The following is a 26,355-nucleotide window of genomic DNA, read 5'->3' on the forward strand; positions in this document are numbered from 1 at the left end:
GCTTCTGTTGTAACCTCCACTCCACTGCCAGCAGCTCCTCGGCAGTATGTTTCCCCCGTTCCCTGACAATACATCCCACGCCAGGGAAGGGAGGGAGGAAGGAAAAGGCCTCTCAGTTTGAAATTTTCTGCTGTGTACAACAAGCATGGCCACAGGATTAGCTCCTATGAAAGCTGCTGCTCTTTTAAACTAACACACCTCTCGTTAAAATCTGTCTGCCCAATTATACCTGCTGCAAATACCTGAGTCACATGTCTCAGGTACATGAAAAAGTCTCAAACAGCAGAGTTAGCTTATTCTGAAGTGCAGGAATTTAGCACTTCCCCCCCCTTCAGTTTAATCTTTATCAAGTGACATTGTATAAGAGCAGTACAGGGATGCATCAAAGACAACACTTCCATATACAGTATGGAAGAGAATTCTGTGAGTTCCCCACAGAGGTGAAGATTTCCTCAGATCAGACTCCAGCTCCACCTTAATGGCTGCAAACAACGTGTTCCTGGTGCAGGTGACATACATGCCTGTGAAATCTTAACGTGTGGCCTGCTTCCTGTAGCAAACAGGCAAGCATCAGCACTTAAGTAACCTTTTTCACGTTAATCCCTACTAAGATGAACTAGGTTTTCATATTTTTATTTTAGTGTATATTTTACATTAGAAAAAAAGAATGTTAATAAAAAAGCTCCACATGCTCCTAACAATCAATTTTCTGATAAGTCCCCACCAGTATCAATACTAATATACAAATAAATTAATTTTGCTAGTTAATTTTCTGCATGGCTTGGTGCAGGCTCTGCACAAGCAGTGCACCTGTATTCAAGTGCCCGTCCACATTGCCAACATGTGCCAGGGAGTGTGTTGTACATAATCTTTCCTCCTCATAATGTAGCAGTGTTTAGTCTCACCTTGATAAATGGGATCAAATTTTCTTAGCCATGTTACCCAGCAGGCAGAAATAATCTTTACCAGGCTGCATGGCACTGTTATAACATGGATTGTTTCACTCTGCAAAAGCCCCAAGCCTTGATTAACAACTGTATGCTACTATTCCCTCATCACTCACTTTGGCAATACATCCTCCCCACAAAAACAAGTAAAGCAAAAATCTACATGGAAGACCTAAAATTCATCAAATGCAGAATCTGACCTGGTTCAAGGCATATCCCCCAGTGTTAGCCTGGTCTCTCCCCTACAATTCCTCTGTTTGCTTTTGTTTGTGTAGCAGGATTTTGCACAGCTGATTTACAAGAAAAGAGATGTCACATGTAATCATACTAAATCATGGCCACCGCTGGTACTGTTGGGTCAGACACAGCAGCAGCCACTCTTAACGCCAGCCACTCTCCTCGTGCAATGCCAATGCTACAATGCCCTGGTTAAAGGAGCATCAGGAAATCTAGCTGAGATATTTTGTACCTCCTTCAGTGCCTAGGAGGATTTTTGGGTCAGAGGAAGGGAGAGGGAGAGGGGGAAAAGCCCATTAAATTTACAAGCAGATTAAGGAAAAACACTCCACTGCCAATTTATTTTTAAAAAGGGTTGTGTGTTATTCTAAGGTTTGTCTGTATAATTGTACAACCGTTGAAAATTACATAAATTGTAATGATCTAATACTATTAACAGCCATTCAGAGAAAAACTCCCTCCCCTTCTGAAACCATCAAGGGCAGGAGGGAAATGTCCCAGGAAATATGCCAATCTGAAATCTGGCCTCTAGCCTGGCAGAAACAGAAACAGAAAGATAACAGAACAAACTGGACTAAGATGTGGTGTTTGCATGTGTCTGACTTGCAAGGGGAGGGGTGGCTTTGTCCTTGGCCGTGTTCTCCCAGAGGCAGTGCCTGCTTATCCCGGTGAAGCTGCCATCACTTCACTCGCTGCTCTCACCCCTGCACTTTGTCACTTCCTCCTGTCTTATGTGTCATGGAAGTCTTTCAGCAGGGTCCTCCGTCTCTGCTCTGCTATGTGCATCTGATTCTCTAAGTCCTGGTAAAACAGAAGGTAGAATCTGTTAGCATGAGCTCCCCAGAGAAGAGCTCATTTTCTTTAGGGAGAGACTAAGCTCCAGTCTGAGAAGCACCAACCTCCACACTTCACACACTCTGCATCACAAGACCGCAGAGCCTTTTCCTTTTGACATGGGCTCCCTCTGCAGTTACCCGTCTCCTGCTCTGTCTAAAAAGCAACACACTTAAGGAATCTGCTTTTTACCAGAGGGCTATATGCACCTTCCTCCAAAGCTTTGTTAGTCCCATTTCAGTTTGCAGGACTCACTGCAGCCCTCCCTCCCCTCCCATAAGGCAGTGATCACTCCACTTCTACAACATCTGCTGGCTAAAGGTGAGTTTCTGGATCTAGTTTCTCAGAACCCTCATTTGATTGCCTCAGTGCTCCTGCAGAAGTGTTAAGCCCAACAAACAAAATCTGGCCAGCAGGCTCAAGCAAGCAGAACACTCACCCCTCTGTCATAGCTGTCTGCCCGCTCCACCTTCCATGAGAGATTTTCAATTTCAGCTTCCAGCTGGGCCTGCTGGTATTCAAACTGCAAAGAGCAAAATTAGAGACAGCAACAAGAAACTAGTTTAGTGGAGCAGTTTCATACCACACACTACACTTGAGGAGCAGACAAATGCATTCTGCTGACAGCTGTGCTGGCAGAGCAGGTTTGTGCCTCCTCCTTATCCACCTTCAGCTAGACAGCATCACCTCTTCCAGGAGGTTTCTTGTTTCTTGTGCAAGGAATACCCAACCTGCACTATTCGACAAATATCTCCTAACTCAGCTCATTTTGCCATAAAGAGGTCGCAAAATGCTCTTGTGAGCAGCTCTGCAGGTGGAACAGAGAGATTAACCACTGCTGGGAGCAGTAACTTGTTCCACTGGCACAGTCAGATCCAGAAGAGAACATCTGTCCACAGCCTCAGAGAATACGTATGATGCTATGGGGAGAGATTGGATAACAGGTTTTACTGGTCAACTGAGTCAAAAACCCAACATCTTCAGTGAATTCAGGGTTATTTTTGGACATGTGTAGCCCATGGGATGTATCAAGACAGCAAGGAACTTACAGAAGGAATAAAAAGCAAAGCTAAACCCCGATTCAAGGCTGGAAAAGCTATCCATCAGCAGCTCTTCACATGAAGTACAGCCCACAGCACTGTGATAAGTCTTACCAAGGAACAAATACACACTTCCAGCCTCAAAACATTCTGGATAAACTGCTTGTTAGTGAAGTGCAGTGAAGTGCCCTGGGAAAATAATGTAATGTATCAGAGGACTGAGTTGCTGGTCAACTTGAAGTGGACAGGTGCAAAACCACGTATTATTTGTCCTGTCCTTACCTCAAACTCAGGACTAATATTTCAGACACTGCCAAGCTCTGGAATTCAGCCCAGCATGCTGCCAGCTACACCCCAAGAAGCTATCAGCAAAAGAGCAAAACATCTTACCAGTTTCTTTCTGGGACCAGACTCCATGTAGTAGGCATATGGATATGTGTACTGCAGGGTGTAACGACACTGTTGGGGAGTGGAAGGAAGAGAGAGAAAAGAAGGACAAGAGTCTCAGATTTGGAAGTCAGCACAGTCACATTTGTGTAATCACTACAGGCAAAGCAGCTACCTTCTGACAAGGATGACTGGACACTTCATGGTGGAATTTCCTACACTTTCCTTAGAAGAATTTGTGCAGTTAAAGTATAACTTCACAGAGGTCACTTCCAGATGGTTTTTGGCTAGTTCATGTCCTAGACCAGAGGTACTGTCCCACATACCCACAACCCCTAAATTCCCTTCTTCACTTGGTGTTGTGAACTTAGCTTTCTGGTGTGTATTCTCTTCTCTGTGCCAAACATGAAACAACTACCCACCTTTGCAAGTAGTTTTGCAGCATTTTGTAGGTATTGCCAGTCTATCCATGTTCCCAAGTTGTTCATAACTCTTTCTTGGATTTTCTCCTGAATTCGTTGGTACGTCTGTGCCTCCAGCTGTAGGCTTTTATTGTGATTCTCCCACTGCAAGGGGTGGGGACATAGGGAAAGAAAAAATGGCATGAGACCAGAGTACTGCTGCTGTAAAAGCACAAGCTCTAGCAAGCAGAAATTGAAGTGGGGCAGGAGTCCAGCAAGGCAAGACGTGCTGTGGGAAAGAACAGCAAGGCAGCACCTCCAGTGGCAAGTGGCGGAGGCTGTATACAACAGACTGACAGCAGCAAGGAGCAGGGAGCAAACCCAGCTCCACAGACTGGGAATGCCCTCTGGTCGCACAATGACCTTGTGTGTAACAAGATGGAAAGTAATGGTGAACCCCCCACTTAAAGGATTTCTATAGAAAGGTCAAGAGTTTAAATTAACATTTAACATGGGCTCAGTGAACTCCAACATCCATGAGCACATTGTTAACATGGCCACTTCCCAAAGCCTGTTGGTCTGGAGAGCCAGAAATGAACACATTTATTTTAACACAGGACTTGGCGCATGGTGTGAACAATAAGCTCATTTTAATAGGGAAACTGAAAGGCAGCAGCATTTAACCTCTACCACGTTCCCTTCTAGAGATGCTGCTCTAGAATTGCACTGTATGGCCAGGTGCATCGAGCCTGCTGTGTGGACAGAGATGCTCTGACTGCAACTTTTAAAAATGTGATTACAGGAAATTTTAGGAAAACTTTGGTACAGCCAATAGAGCTTTGAACATGGCAGAGTTTATTTAGTCTTTGTCTCCATAAAGACATACTGCAAGGAACTGAAGTTCCCTGATCCTGGAAAGAAACAATTGGAGCAGTATCAATCTACTGCAGCAGCACTCAGCCTGCAGGAAAACAGTACAGTGGCACACAGGTAATACTGATTTTCTCTAGCACAAGGAAATATAGGAACAAATAAGATTTGCTTTGGGTACGACATTACTGGTTTGTATGGGACTCGCAGGGCAGGATTTTGAGTGAAAAACAACAGGGCCTGAAAATTCTGCATAGATTCTCTTTGGGCAGTTTCTTGCACGGAGATTGCTGGCAATGACCTTTGCACCAGGCAGGGAGCATTAAAAGGCTACAGCAGCTCTGGCCAAGGAGATGTCTCCTACCCTCTCAAAATAGAACAAGTACTTCTTAAGGGCCTCCCTGGCCTGTGCTTGCTGACTCTGGTTTACAATATCAGGATTCTCTTTGTACCGACTGCATTCGTAGTACTCGCTGCCGTGAGTCTTCCAGTCTCCCAGACACATCCAGCAGAAGTCTGCAGAAAACAGCAAAAAACCCACTGTGATGCACAGAAAAAAGAACCGCCCAGAAAGAAAAGCTTCAGGAGACACAGCCCATCTGTTTTCAGATATTTCTGCTAAGCCAAGAAACATATATATTTTGTATCATCTTGCATAACAGAACACAATAGTGAGCCAAAAATACCAGCCTGTCTTGAAGATTTTCATTGTACAGCCTCCCGTGCAACTATGGAAAGTAAATCCTGAAGTGCTGCATCCTGTACACCAAGACCAATGGGCAGAACTGTACTTGTGCTCTGCACAGGCTGTCACTCTAGATTAAAGAAGAGGCAGGCTGCAGTCTTATTTGTGAGTTGCATCCTCCCCACCACTGGCATACTGCCCCATGCAGACCTCTGGCTGAATAAAGTATGAACAATCAAATCCAAGTGAACTGACTCATGCAAAAGAAAGCCTGCCCTCAGTTCTCTCGAGGAGGGAAGTACCCAGGTAACTTCAGATATCAGTGGTTTATGACACTTCAAGTCAGGAGCCACTGAATTAGGAAGAAAGTGAAGGAAAGAGAGCAATAGCAAAACCCGTGTGACAGTTTCCTGATCTCAGAGCAAGGCTGTGAGTGTTCTACTGGGAAGGAAAAAAAGATGGAGATTAAGTTGATACAACAGGAATCACTTCTGTGTTACTCATAGTAAGAGACTGAAATTTTTATTTCCAGAGTTCACCAGCCTTTGTGAGTGCTAGTCACCACGGTACCTTGGCACTTGCCTGCTCACCCTTGTCACAGAGCTCCATCAAAGCACATCCAGTGCTGCTGAGGACCCCAAAGCAAAAGAAATGAGAGAGGACAGTAATCTTTAATCATCTTCCAAATAAGGTTCTGATATTATAATATTTCCTAGTGGCACACTTAACTTAGAGGGCTGAATACAAACCATCTCACTCCAAGGCAACAGAAATTAATTCTGCCATGAAAAGATAAGTGCAAGAACAGACTATCATTTTGTAGGACCACACAATGGGCCAAAGACACTCAGGCTGCTAACTGCACAGGGGTGGATTGAGAAGTCCAACAGATAACGTTACACAGAACAATTCACAGCTCCTGCAGTTTTGTTGGGGTTGAAGCTCATTATTTCCATCACTAAGCAGAAGGACTTCAGCTCATCTGTGTAAATGGCTCAGTTCTGCCCGTACTTTCAGCTGATGACAAATATAATTACATGGAAAGCATTTAATACTCTCCTCCGAGATGGATTCCACTGTTAATATTATGGCAGAGATGGAGACTTCTCTATACAATGGACATGTCAGGAAGAGGGAGCCAAACCAGCACTGAATCAGAACCCAGCTGAGATCACAGCCAGCAAGGTGGAGGGGAAGCTATCACACACAAGTCTGTAATTAATATCCTGTTCACCTTTTACTAGTTTCAGTCAATGTTCACATTTTGTCTTCATAACATCACCACTAACAAACACTGCCGAGAAAACTGCTTTCAAATTCTACTTACCATGCTTGCATTTGGAGCATTGCTGAAAAAGAAGAGACAGGAGGCACTGGTTAGTGGGAAGTGGAGAAAAAGGATTTCTGCTTAGGACAAGGAAGGTCTGACATTTTCAGGGAATTGCTCACCATGTGATTGCAGCCTCCATTCTTTTCAATACAGATATTGCACTTGGGACACTGGGGAAACAGAAACATTTGTTAGATCCAGCTCTGTCTCTAGCAGCCTTCTGGAGAATGACAACACTTGCATAATTATTCCCCTCCTGCTTTTTTTTTTTTTTAATATGCATATGGATATATGAGAATATTAACATATACACACCCTGCCTCCCACCAATTCCTGACACCTCCATTTAAAAAGGAGGCAGAAAGGCAAAGCCAGGGAAGTTACACTGTAGCACTGGACTGCTTGCTCAAGAAAACAGATTTGCTGTTGTTATTCCTTGTAAAACTAAAGGTCTCACTGAGTTACCATTTAGCAGTTGCTCAGGCACAGGGACATAATTAGTTCACATATAACAGCAGGTTCCACAGCTACTTAAGACTACAAGATAATCAGCACTATATCCTGCCTTCAGCAGCCACTAACAGACAACTTAGCTAGCTGCAGAGAATCTCGCTGACCACAGTGAGAGCTGCACTTCTTTGCTCCACTGATGCCCTGGAGTGTCAAGTTCAGTTACATTTTTTTGGGTTGCATAGGTACAAAGGAGGGAGTGAGTTTTGCTTTTTATAAATCTTAATGGCAGGCAAAATGTATGCCAGGACAATGCTCAATATAACAGAACCTTAATTTCCACAATGGCAGAAACAATGCCATCACACGCTGACACCTCCTCCAGAGAAAGAAGGCAATTTAAGATCTTCAGTCTAAGTACCCACTTTCCTAACACAACTGAAGCTTGCGACTAATTAGCACTGTCACAATTGTCTTTGGTAGAACAAATGCCAGCTAAGAACTGTTTTGAAATCAGGCCACAAAATCCCCAAAACACATTACAAGTTCCAATCGGCAGACAGTTAATCTAGAGGACAAAGGTAGTATATCTATAAATTTTAAAGACAATTCTATAGGTAGACTACAGTGCACAGTGTGTAATACTATTTCTTTTTCTTGGGTCTAAATCTACTAGAAGTACTTTAATGTCTTATTTAGAGGCTTCATCTACCCCATTTTGCTGTCCTTGTCAAATCAAGACTTTATCTCCCTCACCTTCCAGTTCACAGTACTCCACACAGTTGTTCAGGTTTAAACACCACTAGTGCCTTATTTGGTACTGACTCTGCACTTAGTACACTCTCTCCTTCCATTTGAAATACATCTCCACTGATCATTTCAAAGTAGCCACAATTCTTTTGCCTGTGGGAGGGCAGCACACCTGGCTGCCAAAGACATTCACACTAGGTCTGGAACAAGGACCACCAGGTCCTTACCACAGGAGGGCGGCTGGACTTCCCGCACAAAGCGTTCCCAAGGCATTCAGTTGTGTTATATCACAGTCCATAGGGAGTTGTGAGAATTTGCAGTCTGTGAAAAAGCAGCACACAATGCTACATATGTATAGAATTGTATTTGCTTCCCAGGCAGGACTAGAGGACAAGAAAAAACATGCAGGTGCTAGTCCTTACATCTTTAGTGTGAGCACTGATGTAGTTGGCTGTTTCGGAGTCATCTGCACACTTGGTGAGCCATTTCCGAATGGTAGCACAGTCTGTAGGTGCGTGGTACATCTGCCGACACTTAAAGCTTAATAGGAGGGGAAAAAAATTTAAAAAAAAAAAAAAAAAAAAAAAAAAAGAGACTTATTGATTTCCAAGGAGGTGACGCAAGAATTGAGGTTTTCTGATGACCAAAATCTGGGAGGCCAAGTGAGGGTAAGGGATGCAAACGCACTTGTGTATTACTAGAGTGCAAAGACCAAGGCTGAACTCCAATGAACCCCGACCGTCTTGTGCAGAAGCCAGAGTCAGAATGAGAGTGAACTGAGGCCTTCTCTGACAAATCATATGTCTGAGGGCTGACACATCCCTCCCTAGAGTCTACCTATGTCTGCTCTACCATGACTGGAGAGGCCTGGGGCATACCAGTGGCTTTACAAGTAGCCTGACTCCAGTGGTAGACAGGCACCTGCATTAGCATGACCTGACCAGCCAGCCCCAGATGAGTAAGGGCCATTTGCATGGAGATACCAGTAGACTGGGTCTCTAAACCAGTTGTATTGCGCTCCACAGACATTCTCAACAGCATTGATTCTGGAGACCCACGGGCATAAGACATTTCATCAGCCCTGCAAGCTATCTTTTTTCTCTGGTCCCATATACACTTGAAGTCAGACAAGGAACATTGGCGTTCCTATTCAGCAGAAATATATTCTCGCATGAGCCTCAAAACACACCAGGCACACTGGGAGTCAAACACTTGTAATAAACTTAAAAACTCAATACCAGCAGATAGTGGTGAGGCCTCCACATCCATTACCAGAATCTCTACCAGTCACTATGTCTGTACCAGAATTTGTAACCCAGCCAAAATGTGAGAATGGTAGATTTGTAACCCTTTCATTACTCAAGCTCTGCATCCCCTGGTTGTCAGAACACCCAACTCTCAAGGAGTTTAGGGAGCGAGGGGATGGCTGACCACCTGCAGAAGTCAGACCCCAAGTGTCCAATTACTCAAGCTAACTCAAGTTACAAACAACTCTAGCAAAGCATTTGAGATGCTTCTACACACTGAACCTGTTGGCAAGCAAATGGAGTAGCTCTGAGGACGGCATACGCTTTCCCCGTGATCTTTAACCTTCTCTGTTTCTTACCAGAAGACCTCATTGCAACGATTGCACTGCACTCGCCGGGCTTTTGGCTCTTGTACCTGTATGACCATAGGGCAATCTGCACCAGGACACAGCTGCAGCTGATAATGGCTCTGTGAATATATCAAGGTGGTAAGATCAGCAGTGGGTGCCGAAGAGCATTATCTATCCAAGTTTAACCACTTCTATCCTCAAAAACATACAAGTCCTTTATTTCTTGTTGAAAAAGAGTGAAAATTGTCACCAGGTCTTAGCTAACAGCAGATAAACCTCTTCCACATTAGGAAAGGGAGTTATTAGTTACTTACAGCTTCCCTAGAACAGGGAATTCAAATGGAGGGTTACAGACCAAGTAAGCACAGCAACACAACCATAAGACCCCACCAAGACACCGAACAAACAATTTTACTCCATTGGAGCACTTTCCCCACCCTCTACTTATGCCCCAGAATGTATTCAGCTGCTCTCCTGTGGTGGCTATTCCCTCTCAAAGGATTTCTTATTGAAGGGAAGTGACACCACTTTTTCATACTGCTTCGCTGCTTCTTGAGCGTTCCCAGTCTGTTCCCAGTTACCAGAATACTCCTGCACATTTAGCCTTAACAATTGCTGCTTTAATTTCAAAAAACCTCACATAAAATGTTATCGAAACAGCCAATTCAGTTGAGCTACAATAAGATATGGGACTTATTATTCAGAACCTAAAATATCTATGCAAGTGCAAGAAGGACTTTAAAACTCGGATTGAAATTTGAAGTTCTCAGTTGCAACATTCTGAGAATTCTGAAGCGCCCGCCAAGGAGTTACTGGGTGACCTTACAGCAGAATTTACTTTGGCAACCTGCTAGAGCATTTTGTCAGTGAGGCTGTCCTACAGGAGCAGCTATATCATGTTTATCAGGGACAATTTTGCTGCAGTTACTGCAGTTCTAATCAAAGATGCAAGACACTTCAAACAAAATTTCTGCAAGTCATTGGTGAATTGACCCAGGGTATTTTAAAACTGAAAAAAACAATACCTCCACATAATCCCTGAAGAGGTAGCGCCTGTATTTGTCTTTCAGCTCTTCACTAGGCAGCAATGGAAACACAAAGTCTTCTGGTGTTCGAAGTAGGCAGTCCTGAGCCATGCAGGAGACTCCTGAGAAGAGAAAGCAACGCCTTAGCGCAGTGCAGCTTATACTAAGGAGTGAATGCACAGAGAGCATTCAACACAGTTTCCTAGGTGCCAGCTGTTGTTGTGGCAAGAGGGACACAACTGTGAAACAAATCTATCAGGGTTGCTGAAAAGCTGACGCCCAACTGTCTTCACCGAAAGGTGACAGGGCACATGTGCATCCAGGACCAGAAAGTGCTTCAACCCATATTCACAAGGTCAGGTACTTAAAGTAGAAAATTGCATGTTACTGCCATGCCAGCATGAAAGACAGGCTAGGAAAAGCCCAAAGCAACTCTGGCAACTACTGGCTTCTACCTAACACAAAGGAAACAGATGTTTGCATCCACAGGCACTCCAGGGGCAGTGCAACAATGCATCATGAGAGATGCAGACTCAAAATACAGCAGATTTGCAACTTCTAACTTGTTACAGTCAAGCTCTTGAGATCACAAGGGGAGAAAAGCAGCAAATGGATCTACGGATTTGCACGTTTTGCTAGGCAGAAGTAGTGCTCTCCTGGTGGTATGCCAACACTAACCAGGGATTCAGGTAAGATCACTAGTTCAAGTTCAGTTTGTCACAAATACTCATTCCAAACTCCATTTTCTCATTACTGAGATGTTTTAGACCAATTCAGCCAGTCATCATCAGAATGGCCAACATGGCAAATACAGACCCAGTACCACGTTCGCCTTGAACTCACCAACTCCAACACCATCCTTGACGAGCACTGTACAATGCTGCTCCCAACAGCTGCGACAGAACTGGTGCTGACAAGCCAGAGAGAGCAAGTTCTCCTTCCGGACAAACTGCATGCACACTGCGCAGTGATGGGAGGAATGTACCATTGCCTGGGAGAGAGACAAATCAACATTACAGTGAAAGCATCCCAGCTCCCCTAGAGTGTTCTCACCTCATCCACAGGCACCTGCATCACCTTCATTGTGACAATGGCCTCAGGTGAGCTCCAGGCCAGAACAGGTTCATAAGCAGCTGGTGTGCTGCAGTGCTGCATTGCCCCAACAGTCAGTCCTTCTCAAGAACCTCTTTAATCTCATGGAGCACAACAGATTGACAGTCACTGAACAGCTCCTGCCCCAAATCTCGTGCTACCCAGAACTCACCTTTACTTTTCTGGTTCTTACTCTCACCTTGTTTGAAAAATGAGGAAATACATCATTGTGTTAGTCCTTCTCTGAATTTACTGATATTCTTTGTTAGCTGGGTCAGACTCTATCACTGTTCCACAGACCCTGGAGAGAAGCTATAGCTGGAAACAGGCTTAGCAGTGCCCTTTCACTGGACAATGTTTTTGGGAAAGAGGAGAGGCAACTGAAGGTGCAGCATGTAGAGCGTTTATACAAAGATCACATCTCTTATCTTCTGCCTATGCCACATTTGGCAAAGCAGGCATCATCCCTTCAACTGAAAAAGATTAGAGGGTTTGTTTCAAGTCACGCAAAATTCTGCTATTGCTTCACCAAACCACTGGGAAGCAGTCTGGATCTCCCCTTGGGTAGCACAGAGCTAATCTCTAGACAACAGATCTAGCCTTCAACACATCTCAGCTCACCCTCGGGACCTTAAGAACTAGGCCTAGCACAGCATCATCAAAAGCAAGGCTCTACAAAGCTGTTAGCAGGAGTTTGTGTTCCTATTTCTCCTTTCACAGAGAAGTTATATAATCACTTTTCATCTACTTAAACCTTTGCTACTCTTCGAGAAGCTTGTGTGAGACAGCCATCAGTTTCCATGCCTAGCTCTGCATGCCAGAGACACAGAGCAGCAGCAGCAGCATGATATGCCACATGACCAACAGAGCTTGTTTTATAGCATGACCACATGAAAAAGGAAATAATGCGACTTTGTTCTAAGTGGTCTCATTTATGAACCAGAACAAGATTCACCAAATCTGCAACTCCACTGATTGCCTAGATCAGCTGCTCAAGTCGAATAGCATGTGCACTACTTCAAACCTTCACAAGCTGTTCCTCTGAGCTTACCACTACAGCTTCTCCCTATAGGGTCAGTTGCTCTACAGACATTCAGTATGAGCATCTGCCCCCAAAATTTCATCATTCTGCATTAGGAGCCAATGCACAGAGCAACCTGCCCTAGCACATACAAAAAGACTAATGAATTGCCTACCAAACCAAGTTTGTCAAGACTTAAACTAATCTTTTAACTGTAATACCTTTCTTCCCAAAATGAAATCACCATTGCATTGGAGAGTACTTAAGTGACAGCTGATACAAGATTCAGACAAATCTCAAAATACATGGACTAATTTGCAGGTATGTCAAATAACAAAGATTTTTTTACTGGACTCTGGGCAGATAATTTATTTTGAGTCCATGAAGCTTACTCCTGTCAGCAGTTTTAGCATTTTCAGTCTGCTAGTTACAAGTCAGCTCAGATGCCAAAACAGGCTTTTAAAATCTCCCCTCCACCCCAACCCAAACGGTGTTTCTCAGATGTATTATTTTATCACTGAAAATCTGACACATGGTGATGTGTTCCTGGGGTAACTGTGGATTGTACCAAGACACCCACTGTGAATGAAACCTGTAAACATGCACAGGAAGTTTCCATTTAAAGGTGGTGGAGGGGAAGAGTATCTAAAGACCTGTGTAGCCCTGGCTGCAAAACACAAGCTGTTAGTTCAAATATCACTACTGACTGGCTCAACAGCAACACCACTGGGAGATTTGGCTTAAGCATCCCTAAGCAGACCAGTGTAGCAAACAGCCGTCTTGAGGAAAAAAAAAAATAAATCTCTGTTCCAGCCACAGACAAGCTCTGTTCACTCTGTGCAGCCAGAGCTTCCCTTGAGTGTCTTTTACAGACAGAGCAGAATTGGAATAGGTAGCCAAGCCCATGCACTCTGCTCCTTCCATTGCGTACCATCACTCATGCCAAAAAAACAAGCCTAATTTTCTTGAGGCAAGTAATTCTTGAACACTACCTGCAAGACAAAAGTAAAGCTGCTATTTAAATGTTAGACATCTCTTGAATGCATTCTCATTTAGAAAGTAAACCTGGCATTGAGTTAGGGTGTTGGATCTGAGTTTGCAAAGGGTTAATATGGGACAGACTATGCCATTAGTAATGCAATCCTCCGATGAGGTGGGTCAGAGGTGTCTGCCAAGGGAACAGACCAAAATAGTTAGCATACTTACATGTTTGGATGAGGTGGGCTGAACTCGTGCTTCCACTAGCAATTGGGCAGCATTAGACTTGTGCCTGAAAAGGCAATTGAAGAATGATCAAATCAATTTCTGAATACATTTTGCTTTGTTAAATTGATCCTTCTCACCTGAATGAATAATAGGCTCTGTGCAAATGGTAAGGTAGGTTTCAACAAGGAGAATGGAAATGTGTTCTGTGTGAGGCTCCTTCACATAGTGAGCTGAACTCTCACCAATCAAACTGTATGAGGGTTTCTTCAAAATCAGAAACAGGAATAATACTTCTGCCAGTAATGGGTTAACATTTCCCTCATACTCTTTGATGAATATTTTTCTACAACTCTCTCCCTTCCCCTGAAAAACTATTTTGGAAGGTAAGATCTTCTATCCACACTCCTAGAGCAGTCCAAAGCTGCTGCCCATAATAACACACTCCAGTGAGGCTCCTGTCTGTCTCCCATTCCTTTGTAAAATCAAGCTATCCTGGTTAGGTCTCAAGTTGACTCCAGTCTATTATCTAGTTAAGTATTTACTCTGTGACAGATTATCACCCTTTAGGCATAGGAAGCTGTCTATCAGCAACCTTAGAATTAAAAATGTTTTGCTGTTTGTGACTTCCATTGCAGAGTAATGTTTATATCTCCATGAATTCAGAAATAGCAGCATCACTGTTGTGATCATGCTGTAAATCCTCCCTCCCCACTAGCGCTTTTTAGTTGTACTAAGGAGCTTTCATTTGATAATGTCACTTCATACCAAGACAGAAATTTGAGGACCAGATCAACTGGACAACAACTTGCAAAGTCATAGCTTTAGAAGTAAACCCTTCCCAAAACTTCCTTTTGTTTAAAACTTGTTAGTTAACCTGCAGAATTGCCCTGAGCTGCTATGCAGGAATCTCACCTGCCGTGTTCCCCACAGAAAAGCTTTCACAGGATGCATGGTAACTAATAAGCCAGTTACCAAAGATGCTGCAACAATACCCATACATGAGATGCATTTTCCATATGTTCTCTGGATGAAGTTGCTGGCTATAGGGCCAAAAATGGCATGGCAGAATGAGTCAGACTGATGTGCTCTCTATTTTCAGACAATATTCAGTTCTGAGCCAGTATTTTCTGGAGGGGCTGCCAGACAGCAGTGCCTCCTGACACACTTCCCGTACATGTTTGGGCAGAGTCCGAACCCTCCTTTTGAAATCAGTTGAAGGACTTTGTTACAGTAATACTGACCAAGCAACAAAGGGGCTGCACTTCTCAGTTCTCTCACACCATCTTCTCCTGCTCTCCACATACTAGTCAGCTTGGAAAAAAACATCACTTACCTTCAGAAGGAGCAAAAACTTCAATGTGAGTGTACTACTAAAGAAAATATCAGCATAGGTTCAGTGCTCCTTTATGATTTATGGCTCATATGTTCAAAACAGAACACACCTTATCTTTATATTTGTTAAAATAAATAAATATAGATGCAGCACTCTCAATCTGTTATCTCAAAGTTTAAGCTAAATGCATCTATAGGGTTCCCAGCATGACAACAATTCCTCAGACTGAAAGACATTCACCATCACTACCCCCTCCCTGTTTACAAATTTCTTACAGGCAATGCAGCCTCAACAAAACAGTGTTTTTCCTCTACTCCCTGGAATGGACTGTGTGGCCTGCTTTCAGGTTCAAAGACACTTGTCAAAAAGACACCTATGGACCACCCTGAGCATTCTTGCAAAGCAAGGGGGAAAAGCACTGAGTGCAGAAGAGATAAGACTATTTACACTTACCTTTCCAAAATCTCTGAGATTTGCCAGTGGAAACTAACTAATACTAGCTTTGCAACAGCATGTGATACCTAGGTGGAAAATAAAAGAAAAAAAATAATAGTCAAGTTAGGCATATTTTGAGGCCACACCTCTGCTTAGGACTATGATCTTCTTATAAGACTAATAAATTGTACAAACTTGGTACAACATCCCAGCGATACTCAGATCCCATTAAACTACTAGACATAATGCTCACAGCCAGTGCATCTGCAATGTACAGGCTGGAATGAAGCATGGATGTACCCAAACTAACTCACATAGTCACAACAGCACAAAGAGGAAGGAATCAAGAATTCACTGGATTAACTTAACTGCTCATGGAAGCCCTGTATCCAGTCCTGACTGTGGTTGCCACTTGAGAGGCCCAGACTGGGATCAGGGTCCTCACTAAGTGTGCAAAGTAGGCGCCACAGGGCAGATAGATACCACTTACTGAGCTGTAGAAGCAGTAACAAGCTGCAACACAGGCATACTGTGACAGCAAAGGGTGGGGGGGGACCCCCCCGCCCCAATTTTCCCAAGCCTTCACTGCAGAGAAGAAAATTATACGCTAGACTGAAATAGGAAGATAGAAAGCTACTGTGACAGGGACTATTTCCATGCAGAGTTGCTTGCATTACATGGACTCCTGGCAAGCACTAGCACAGTCCGCACTAGCCTGAGCACCCTCTAGAATACTGCAACACGACATTTAAAGTCATGTTACAAGGACACAAGCAAATAAGTTATCCTTTGCTTCTATGCATTGGTTTATTTCAGAAGAAAAGAGACTGGTCAGCTAGCACAAAAAGGCTCATACCCACCAAGACCACAAGCATCTGCTGAGCTGCTGGACCTTCAACCTGCGTCTTGACCCCTTCATGGCTTTATCAGGCCCATGGAGTTCAAACAAAACAGGTCTCCTACAAACAAGACACCTCTTCCAGGGGAATTCAGAAGGCTCATGACCCCTGTCTCCTCACTCCTCTCTGTGCTAGGAAGCACCCGGGCAAGCCCAGTGGTCTGCACATTCTGCATTCAAACACCCTCTGATGTTAAAGGGCTCTACCTCCCGTACTCCAAGACAAGCTATCAACATAGCACCTCTATCTCTATTACCCATATAGAAAACACAACTCCTTCCATCCTAGCTGCAGGAAGAACTTCTTTTTTTTTTCTCTAGAGAAGCTGTCAGTCCCAATCATCCACTGAAAAGCCATAAGCCTTCTTGAATCCTGCTACAGGTGGATCACAGGGTCCAATGTACTGGTAATACAGATACACAACCACCCCAACACAACCCTGGAAGGAAAAACAAGCAATGGTTGCTTCTTCTACAAAACACACAGGCTCTGCACACATAGGGTCAGCATACTCATTACTCTTCTAAATCTACCCCACTGAAGAGGTGCAATTTCACAACACAACACAACTGACCTATTCCTGCCACATGATACCACCCTGGTCCTGCACTGGCATTTGTCAGCGCTGGAGGGTTGGTTCAGTGAGCTAAAGCAGCATAGCACCAATACATGATGTAGCTGGGGTTTTTAATTGGCTTTTAGCCACCTCTGCTTTCTGATTTGCCCACTTTGCTCACCACTAAGAAATCCCAGTAATAAAAAAAAGTAATTTTCAATGTTCAAATAATCCTTTTTCTAATGAACTGAAGCATTAGTTCATGCTGTATAAGATCTGGTATGTCACCTTCCTCAACTTTACCAGTGATGTGACCCTCAGAAAACAAAGGCTGCCCAGGCAGCACTGTCCCAGCACAGAAGCCTGTGATTAGATGGAGTGTGGCACACAGGGCTGCTGCTGACAACACATACAGTCTGCTCCAGTTTGTACAGATGAAGTGCCACTGCCAGCCTTGGATGGGTTATCTTAAGCCCCCAGCCTGGCAGACCCAGCCAGACACCTTTGACTTGCTTGTACAAGGCAGACATCTGCATTTTGTGTTTGAAAAACAAACAAGTATCAGGAATGTGGTCTCTACAAGACTGGCTTCCTGCAAATGCAAACCACATGCTAATGAATCATTCTTTAACAGCAATGAAATTATTTCTCAGTAGCAGTAAGGAAGAACAACCATCCTGACAAAAAAAACCAAGCCACCAGACTTAAATGGAAAGTTAATCTGTAACACATGAAAATGAGTATTTTCCAGGTGGATTTTCAGAGCCTGAGGTGTAGCATCTGTTGCAGCATCATGACTCCACGACCTCCATGAAGTTACTTGTTCCCGGAGAAGGAACCAAGTACATTCAAGAATGAAGATGCATAGAAAGAGAAATACAAATACCAGCATACACATTTCTGAAATCTAACAAACTATCCTACCAGAATCAAATGCTTTTGAGTCAAATTATTTGTCAGGCATTATGTGGAATTAATGCTCCACAAAGATGCCAGATTAACAGTTCTAGAAGAATAATAAAGCTTCTGCGACCATTCCTATTTTGCTCCAACTGCAAGCGCTGACTGGATCAGCTGTAGCACTAATTTTATTACTTTCATCATAAAAGCACCCAAGAATAAAACATTTTCAATTCATAAAGCCAGGTTCATGACATGAATCCACTTTCATAAAAGCCCTGAAGAAGAAAATTTTTTGATACTACCTGATTGGAGTGCATGCGATCTTGCAAAAAAGAAGTCCCAGAGTCAGCCAGTTGCAGCAACGTACCCACAGTCTGCTTGGCATGGAAGTATTAGTTCTTACACGTTAAAGATAGATAACATTCAAACTGTAAGAAAGAGGGATGGGAGAGGAGCAGATAACTGATGAGGCTGGGGCCGTGCCTGCTGAGTGGAGTCTCACCACATTACAGTCTACATCCTGTTCACCAATAGTAAGGTTGGTAATTCAGAAGGCAAATATGAATACCATCAGGGCCCAACACTACTGGAGAGATTCAAGAAAACAAGCATGAGAAGAAAAACAAGTGTTTAAACAAAAGCCTGCTTCTATTGATTAGCAGCGCTCCCCAGCCTCTTCAATGATTGTACATTCACAATGAGTGAATGATTGTACCAAGTCAGCCAGTTCTTCCACAATAACACCCCAGAATAATTGAAGTATTTCTTTGTAAGCAGGAGCCAAAACATGCTGAGCACAGAAAAATACCACTGCAATCAGAAGTTTGGTCCATATGTACATAATTCACTACCTTACAGTACTGGAGAAGAAACATACAGAAGCTGATACTGCTGGCTGAAGTATTCAGTTAGAAGACATAGATGCCCCCTCCGTATGCATGCACTGCAGCCTCGCAGCATAGGAAATAAGCCTTGGTTGCTGTTCAGGCACACTGTCCAATATAGCATTTCCTGGACAGTCATAAGTTTCACACAATGAAAGATCTCAAACTTATAAAGCATTTCAGAAAGAGCTACGATTCAGTCCCCTATCAGTCACCAGGTGCCACAAGAAGTTCAGGTTATCCAGGAACAATAATTCTTTGTCTCAGACACAAAACAAACAAAAAAAGATGCCTTTGTTTAAATTTTCCTATTCTTGTTTCAGAATACTAACACCCAAGAAAGACAGCGAGATAGCCCACTTGGTCTCTTGCTGGCAGCAGGTCATTTCAGTAAAATACTTCTACAGACCACAGTGCAGAAGGGAACGCATATTCTAGATGTTGCACTTCTATTTTAGTTTTTGTCTGCAACTGACGAATTGTGCCAATGCTTCTACATAGCTTGACTTCTCCAGAACTCTTCTAGCTGTGATTAAATTTATTAAAGTTTAAAAGATGAAAGCTGAAAGCAGTAGTCATGCTAAAAGATGTCTGTCTTTCCCTGACTCTCATTTCCCCATTTTCTCACCATCGGCTTAAAACTTCAAGATCAAAGATCAACTCAGTCCAAATCTGAACCTGGAAAATTTCCGACTGAAGACCAGGCTTCTTCCCTCACACTGGGGTGGCAAAGCTGAAGAGAGAGGATCTCATCCAATCTGCAATTTCCAGCTTCACCTTAAAACAGGAATTTGGTCACCTCAGAAACCTCCTCCAAACCTCTACCAGCTTAACTATGACTTACCAGTGATAGAAGGCTGCTGATTGCCAGAAATGGGCACCAAACACTAAAGTTTATCACTGCACTGGAAAAGGGGTGCAGTGTCTATGCACACAGGAAGGGTACCAAGAGAGAACAGCTCTGCACGTGGGAAAGACTCTACAGGAGTTGTAAAAAAAGTCTGAAAAAATTTACACAGTGCTGGACAAAATTAGATTCTGAAAGCAGAACAAAGAAGTAATGCCATCGCATTAAACGCACATCTATTCACTTTCTGGAAGAGAGCACAGTATTTTTTTCTTATTATTTCTATCTCCATTTATCTCCTGGGTTCTTTACTCTCCAAGATAAGCAAAATTCTCACACTTCTGAAGTGTGAGAGAGTCTGGCACTTTTTAGGACAAGACAATATCAAAAGAATTTTCAAAGAAGCTCTGTAGATACCTTGCTGCGTTTAGAGAGCTCTAAGACAACTATGTCTCAACTTGCTTCTCTAGATAAGCTGTTTGAAGAGCTGAAGTTTCATCTCTACAGCAGAAAATCTTTTCAACCATGCCACTTTGACAGTTGCTAATTCAGACAGAAATGTTTCCTAAAAGCTAAAAACCCACCGTCTTTTGTAGCGCTTATATTCTACTCAAATTGCTCATGCATATTTATGTTGCATGCATATGTTATGAGTTCATTTCACTTTTCTCCAAGGGATGGCCTATTTTTTGGAGGTGTGTTTCACTTCTCACTTTCGCAGAGATATGGTATCAGGAATTTAAAACAAGAATAATCACATGATTCTCAAAGAGATTCAATTCAGAATGAGTTGCAGATATTATGATCTGGTTGGAGCTGACATCCCATGGCTTTGCACCAAGCTGACAATTCCTGTTACATCAGGGTTGCACTGAAATGACTGGCCGAGATGAACACAAACCTGGCATAAAGAAATGCAGCTTCCATTTCTCGTCTCTCCCCTATTCAAAGGTTTTTATACAAATAGATTTAAGCAAATAGGATTAATCTTGAGAAGCATTTCTTTTAATCCACACATAGTTTTTGTTATTTCTACAGGGAAAGGATGAACTTGGGAAGATACTAGTTTGTGTTGTGCATCAAAACTTCTAAAAACACACTCTTAAATTCCTTACAACAGTAAAAACACACAGAGCAAGAACCTCTGAAATGGTTGCTGTTGGTGAGCAACTATGGGCAAAATAGAGACTGAATTGAGTTGGTGGTAGAGAACAGTAACACCTTAGAAAGAAACCATAATTTCTATTGAATAATTTTGCTAAAGAAAATCTGTCCCTTCAGACATGCTTTACTTAAGGATACTGAGGTAAAGGAAGCGACCCACACATGGAAAAAATACTATTTTGCACTTATTCCTCTTGTGGAAAGTAGATCTGACTCCCTCCATGCCCCACTGGAAAAACTATCCAACTGCCCTGTTTTTAACAGAGGATTTCTCAGAAAACAGCAGAAATATTAGGAATTATGAAGAAATAAAAGGGCAACCAAAACCCTTTTTTTTGGACCACATTTTCTCCTTTCTTTTGATCTACCTCTCTTTTAAGCAGAACTCCAATATGCAATCCTGGTAGAAAACTCATGAGGCTGCAGGGGCTTGAGCTGCGATTAACATCACCTACCATAAACTCCCCAAGTGTTCAAAGTCTTGTAGCAAAGTCCTCCGTACCTGTTACAGGTTTCTGAGTATTAGAAGGCTGTTTTCAAAATTGAACTCAAATTAATTTTACTTATCAGGAAAAAAAAGACAAAGTTACAACAAAACCAGATACCCTGCTTTTTTTTCTGGGTTCAGACAAGCTTAAAAAAAGTGAGAAAAAGCCCTCCATCTTTAGGTTTCACTCACAGTATTGCTTACAATTTGTCTGACATTTCAGCCCCTCTCCTGATTACAGACTGCAGGCTACACCAGGTAAAGAAATGCAGTTTAGAGTCTGTAGCTGCAGTCTCGATACCATGAAAAAGATCTTGACAAACAGCACTACATGAGCTCTGCTTCATCACAGGGTTTTAATCTGTACCCCGTCACTCACCCTCTGGCATGCAGAGACCTGGTGTCAGTCTGCAAGATTAGAAGCATATTTAGGAGGCAGGGTGCACTTTGGGAATGACAAATACTGCTGGTGTTATACACGTGGTTTGTGAAGCTGTCAGTGCACAACCTAGTTGGCCACATACTGAAGAAAGGGGATCTCGGGTTAAATTCTAACTCCTTCTCCACACTTACACACTGCTTTAATCCATCCGCTCTCCTACACAGGACAGCAACAATTTCAACTGCAGCTGCCAACAAACAGGATCAGTAGGATTCAGCTAGGAAATCTCAACATACGTATTTCTCAAGCTGTTAGGCTATTCTTCCTGAGGAGATTCAGAAATAAATTAACAAAAAAAAACCCACCCAAAAGCCCAACACTTAAGCAAGATGGCATGCCAGAAGGCATTATTACAAAATAGCTATGAGATTCCTTCTTTGAAAGATTTAGAGCAAAAGAAATGCAGCAAGAAAGCTGTAAGACACAACACGGATTTAAGATTGACATGAGACTCCCCAGCTATTCTTTCCAAAATAATGTAGCGTCTGATAGCATCAGTGCCCAGTGCACGCTGCGCTGTGCTCTCCATGCACTGCCAAAAGCCCCAGCAACACACCCCACTGCTGCACTCAGCTCAGCCCCTGCCTAGGTGCCTTCCCAGCGAAACACGGGAGAGTGGACAATTCCTTCTGGTTGACAGAGAGGAGGATGCGGAGGATGCACAGGGAGGAAGCGAAGGGCAGATAATAACCTGAATCCACACAAACCTGGCCAGCGGCTCAGGACACAGGACAGCCAACTCCAACTGGAAAGTGCTGGTGCGTGCACACAGCCACAGCAGCACGCACATGCAGAGTGCAGGGCTTAGGTAACTCTGCAGTAAGTAATCCCAGTCCAGTCCCAAATAACATAGTCCTTTACTTGACAATCCCAGCTTCTAAGGGCATTTTTCTTTTGTTATGAAAAGATGAAGAGGAAGAACATCTGCTCTGTAAAACAGTGTTTCACAGTACACAACGTAGCTCATTTCTGCTGTGCCATCCTTAATAGGCACGGCACACAAATTTGGCAGTGCACTTCAGCGGCTTCATGCCGCTCTTGTGATCATGTTGTCCAGCTGCAAGCTTGCAACATGAAACAGTTACTGAAAGATCGTTTTGGCATTTTTAATGACTTGTGTCTTGACTACCTCCCACCAAGATCATACTCATCAACAGCTGTGAACAGTTTTTTTTTGCTCACTGCAGAGTCATACTGCCTGTAAGATACACTTAAGGCATGAATCACAAAGAAATGTGTGGGCTATAATCACCCTCCACATTTGTGGCTCATTTTTCCAATCAAGTTGAGAATTTCAGCAGTCCTGGGCAATAAGTAAAAAAACTGGTTTCTCTCCTCAAATGACTTCATGAAGTTGTCACAAGGTTGCAAGGTCTGGGCTCTCCAGCCAGCTCTCTTATCTTACTGACCAGAACTCTACCAAAACTTACCACGCTTTAAGAAAAAAAACCCAAAAAACAAAAGAGGGGAAAAAAAAAAAAAAAGAGCCCTTTAGGAGGCAAAATAAAACACACACTAAAGATTGTTAGGGACATATTCATGTCCTCTTGGTGTTTAACACACTACTTAAGTATAGGCATCATGAATCTGGTAGGCAACAACACAGCTTTTGTATAGCAGAACTTCCAGGATCTTTCCGTTTGGGAACAAAAAGCATGTAAAGGACAAAGGTACATCTCAAACGTGTGTGCTCCTAAGGGTTACAACTTCAGACTGGATGCCCCACACAATGTTGGCTTGATATTAAAACACAGAACAAGGTACAGATGTAAATCTGCATGTCCTGACTAACCTAGGGGCTTACAGGTGCTTCAAAATAGCATGTTATCATTGCCAAACAGCACCATGGGAGTTCTGTGGAGAAGTCTACCACTTATAGTAAATGATATTTAAATATTTATTCATTTTTTACTAATATATGCTAATATTTACCAATGTTGGTTCTTATGGACATTAACTTTGAACATAAATTTTTCAAACCCTGTTCTTAAGTACATGCATTTTAGTGTTTCAAGGGGCTTTAATACCTCTCCTGTATTTGAGGTACTTAGGTACAGCTAGTCTTTTTTGACTGGCATTTTACGTTGCATGTAAGTTTCATGAAGTCATTATGGTATCAAAAAGGATGACTATGCAACACTGCAGGTTTGTTCAGATAAGCACCCCGTACCACATACTTGGTTGCGGTTTGCACAGCGATATAGGGAGACACACACACCAGTGTCTTGACATCTGGCTTTTTACAGACTTTTTGTGATCACATTGAGCAGGCATTCTGTGAGCGCCAACTCCTTCGGGTAGAGCTGCTCATACAGGCTGCCAATCTCCGCGCACATGACTCTGGATCTGCTAAAGATGGTATTTGAAAAGGACCGCTGCCAGCATTCTACAGCTCTACAAACTAACTGTTCTGTGTCAGCACAATTTGAGTGTGTGGAACAGTTTCAGAGGGCTGTGTTTTTATGAGCAAATACTGATTTGGTTGCATTAAAAGATGTGACATCAACAAGGTGAGCAAGAATATATGAAAAACTGGTTTATCTCTGAAAGATCAATAGCGATAACATGGATTAATAGATTCAGAACTATATCATGACATCAAATAGTTTTTGCATCTACCAAGTTTTATTCTTCAAGGGACAGGGCTAAAAAAACATCACAAGCTGTTATTTCAAGGAGTGAGGGAAGTAAGCTTTTTGCTGTCTGGTAAATATTAGCAGATTACTGAAATTAGCAAACTGAAAATTATAAATTCTTCAGTTTTACAATTCCTTTGGTTTTAGTGGAAAGACATCAGTATCAATTGCCTGTAAAACAACAGGACTATCTTTGTCACCTTGTAGGTGCAGAAATATCTCAGCTTCCTCATGACTGACATTCAGCTTCTAAAAAGATCTAAAGTCAAGGTAACATTTTTTTCATAAATTGTAATTGCAATTGTTTTATCTGGTGGTTTATATCATCAGTTAAAAAAAGGTAAAAACTAGAAAGATCCATCTCATCACTGAAACAGAAACTACTGCCAGTTATTTGGAACATCACAGATATTCCAGACTTGTACAGAGACCCTCAGCAGAGCCAGGAAGTGTCATTCACAAACAAAAACAATATGAGATCATTACACACTTAATTGCTTGCCAGTGACAGGGTCAACTTTGTTTGTACAACTGTTGAGTATCGTACTGTTCGTATGCATGTACTGATACTGCCACTCCAGGACCCACAATCACTCAATGACGGTTGACAGAGTTATCTTGAAAACAAACTTATTACTACACAATTTTAATTCATTATTTTTGAAGGATACTGGATTTTATAATTATATCTACTTTTTAAAAAGAACTGTTATAAATTCCTTTGTTGGTCTGCAGGCAATATATGCCATTCTGCTTTCAAGAGTATTGTCCTTAACAAGTGTTGACTGTTGGTGAAGTGACCTTCTGAAGAATTAAAAGTGATCTGCTTCAATTCACAGGCCTTTGGTCAGAGAACCACAGAGTTTTGGATATTAGTTTGAGATTTTCTTCTGGCATGTTTCAACAGAGATAGCCTGTCCTAATTTTAGTCAGGTTATTAACTGAACCCTCCACAAACAGACCTCCAGATTAAAGCACTAACCAAAAAGCAAACATACCCTCTTCTTTTTTCTTGGAAAGCAAGGACCTACTCACAGTTCTTACTAAAACCAAAATGAGGAAAAACTTTCAGAGTACCACTTATAATGTCCCTCTAGCTTCCATATGGTTCTGGGATAACCACTACTGTAGTCGCAGGGCTGCCACACAGCACAGCTGGTTGCATCTACCACTAACTTATTTGTACTAATTCTTCTGTTCAGAATTCCCCACCTGATGCTGGGTTTCATGCTTTTATCAGACTAAAGACTTTAACTGATTTTTGTCTCTAATCGGGGTGGATGAAACCCAAGTGTTTTGTTGAAGAGACTGTCTCTTTCAATGTTGCATTCAAACTTTTGAACATACGCTGGGGTGCTCACACCTGACCTGAAGTTAGCCAGCCAATACAAGGTTTGTTCAGTTGTCTAACTTCAGTAGGAGCAAGAACAAGGTCAGCTGTAACTCATGTGGAATGAAAAAAGGTAGCCAAGAGGGTTTCCAAGGAAGATCACCCTTTACCTCAACACTTTTAAGAAAATAGGAATTCAACAGTCTGAAATAGCTGAACAAAACAGTTTGAAAACCAAATGTTGAGGGTTAATGAGCAGAGCAAATGAAATACTATTTAGATTGCTATTAGCTAATAACAGTACAGATTGCAAGTATGAAGATGTAAACCTCTGAATACCTGTTTCTGATCTTAAAAGCATGTAGACAATCAATGTATCGGGGAAAACACACGCTCAGTACACGCCCCCCCAATTTAACCTTCACAAAGTGAATCATCTGATGACAACATACAGCGGCAGAACATTCAAACACAGCTTTGAGCCCATTTATTGCATGCATTTTTTCTCTGCTTTAGGGAAATGTATTAGTCTATTCATTTCTTGTGATAGCAAATTGCTCAGATACC

The 26,355-nt window shown here is 42.5% G+C and overlaps 1 protein-coding gene across 4 annotated transcripts in view; it reads right to left on the bottom strand.

Annotated features, from left to right (window-relative positions):
• Positions 1-1,497: 1,497 nt before the first annotated feature.
• The window catches only part of ARIH2 (ariadne RBR E3 ubiquitin protein ligase 2), a 31,658-nt gene continuing 6,800 nt past the window's right edge, over positions 1,498-26,355 (bottom strand). For all 4 annotated transcript variants that reach the window (XM_049826475.1, XM_049826477.1, XM_049826474.1 and 1 more), the window contains 13 exons: positions 15,659-15,726; positions 13,873-13,936; positions 11,397-11,544; positions 10,554-10,675; positions 9,538-9,647; positions 8,354-8,471; positions 6,851-6,901; positions 6,729-6,750; positions 5,081-5,232; positions 3,868-4,011; positions 3,449-3,517; positions 2,458-2,541; positions 1,498-1,985 (listed from right to left, as the gene is read on the bottom strand). In XM_049826475.1, the coding sequence (XP_049682432.1) occupies positions 1,914-1,985; positions 2,458-2,541; positions 3,449-3,517; positions 3,868-4,011; positions 5,081-5,232; positions 6,729-6,750; positions 6,851-6,901; positions 8,354-8,471; positions 9,538-9,647; positions 10,554-10,675; positions 11,397-11,544; positions 13,873-13,936; positions 15,659-15,726 (1,224 nt within the window). In that variant the 3' untranslated portion in view covers positions 1,498-1,913. The remainder of the gene's footprint in view (positions 1,986-2,457; positions 2,542-3,448; positions 3,518-3,867; positions 4,012-5,080; positions 5,233-6,728; positions 6,751-6,850; positions 6,902-8,353; positions 8,472-9,537; positions 9,648-10,553; positions 10,676-11,396; positions 11,545-13,872; positions 13,937-15,658; positions 15,727-26,355) is intronic.

The sequence above is a fragment of the Accipiter gentilis genome, chromosome 23 (genome assembly GCF_929443795.1).
Source record: "Accipiter gentilis chromosome 23, bAccGen1.1, whole genome shotgun sequence".
NCBI classification, from domain to species: domain Eukaryota; kingdom Metazoa; phylum Chordata; class Aves; order Accipitriformes; family Accipitridae; genus Astur; species Astur gentilis.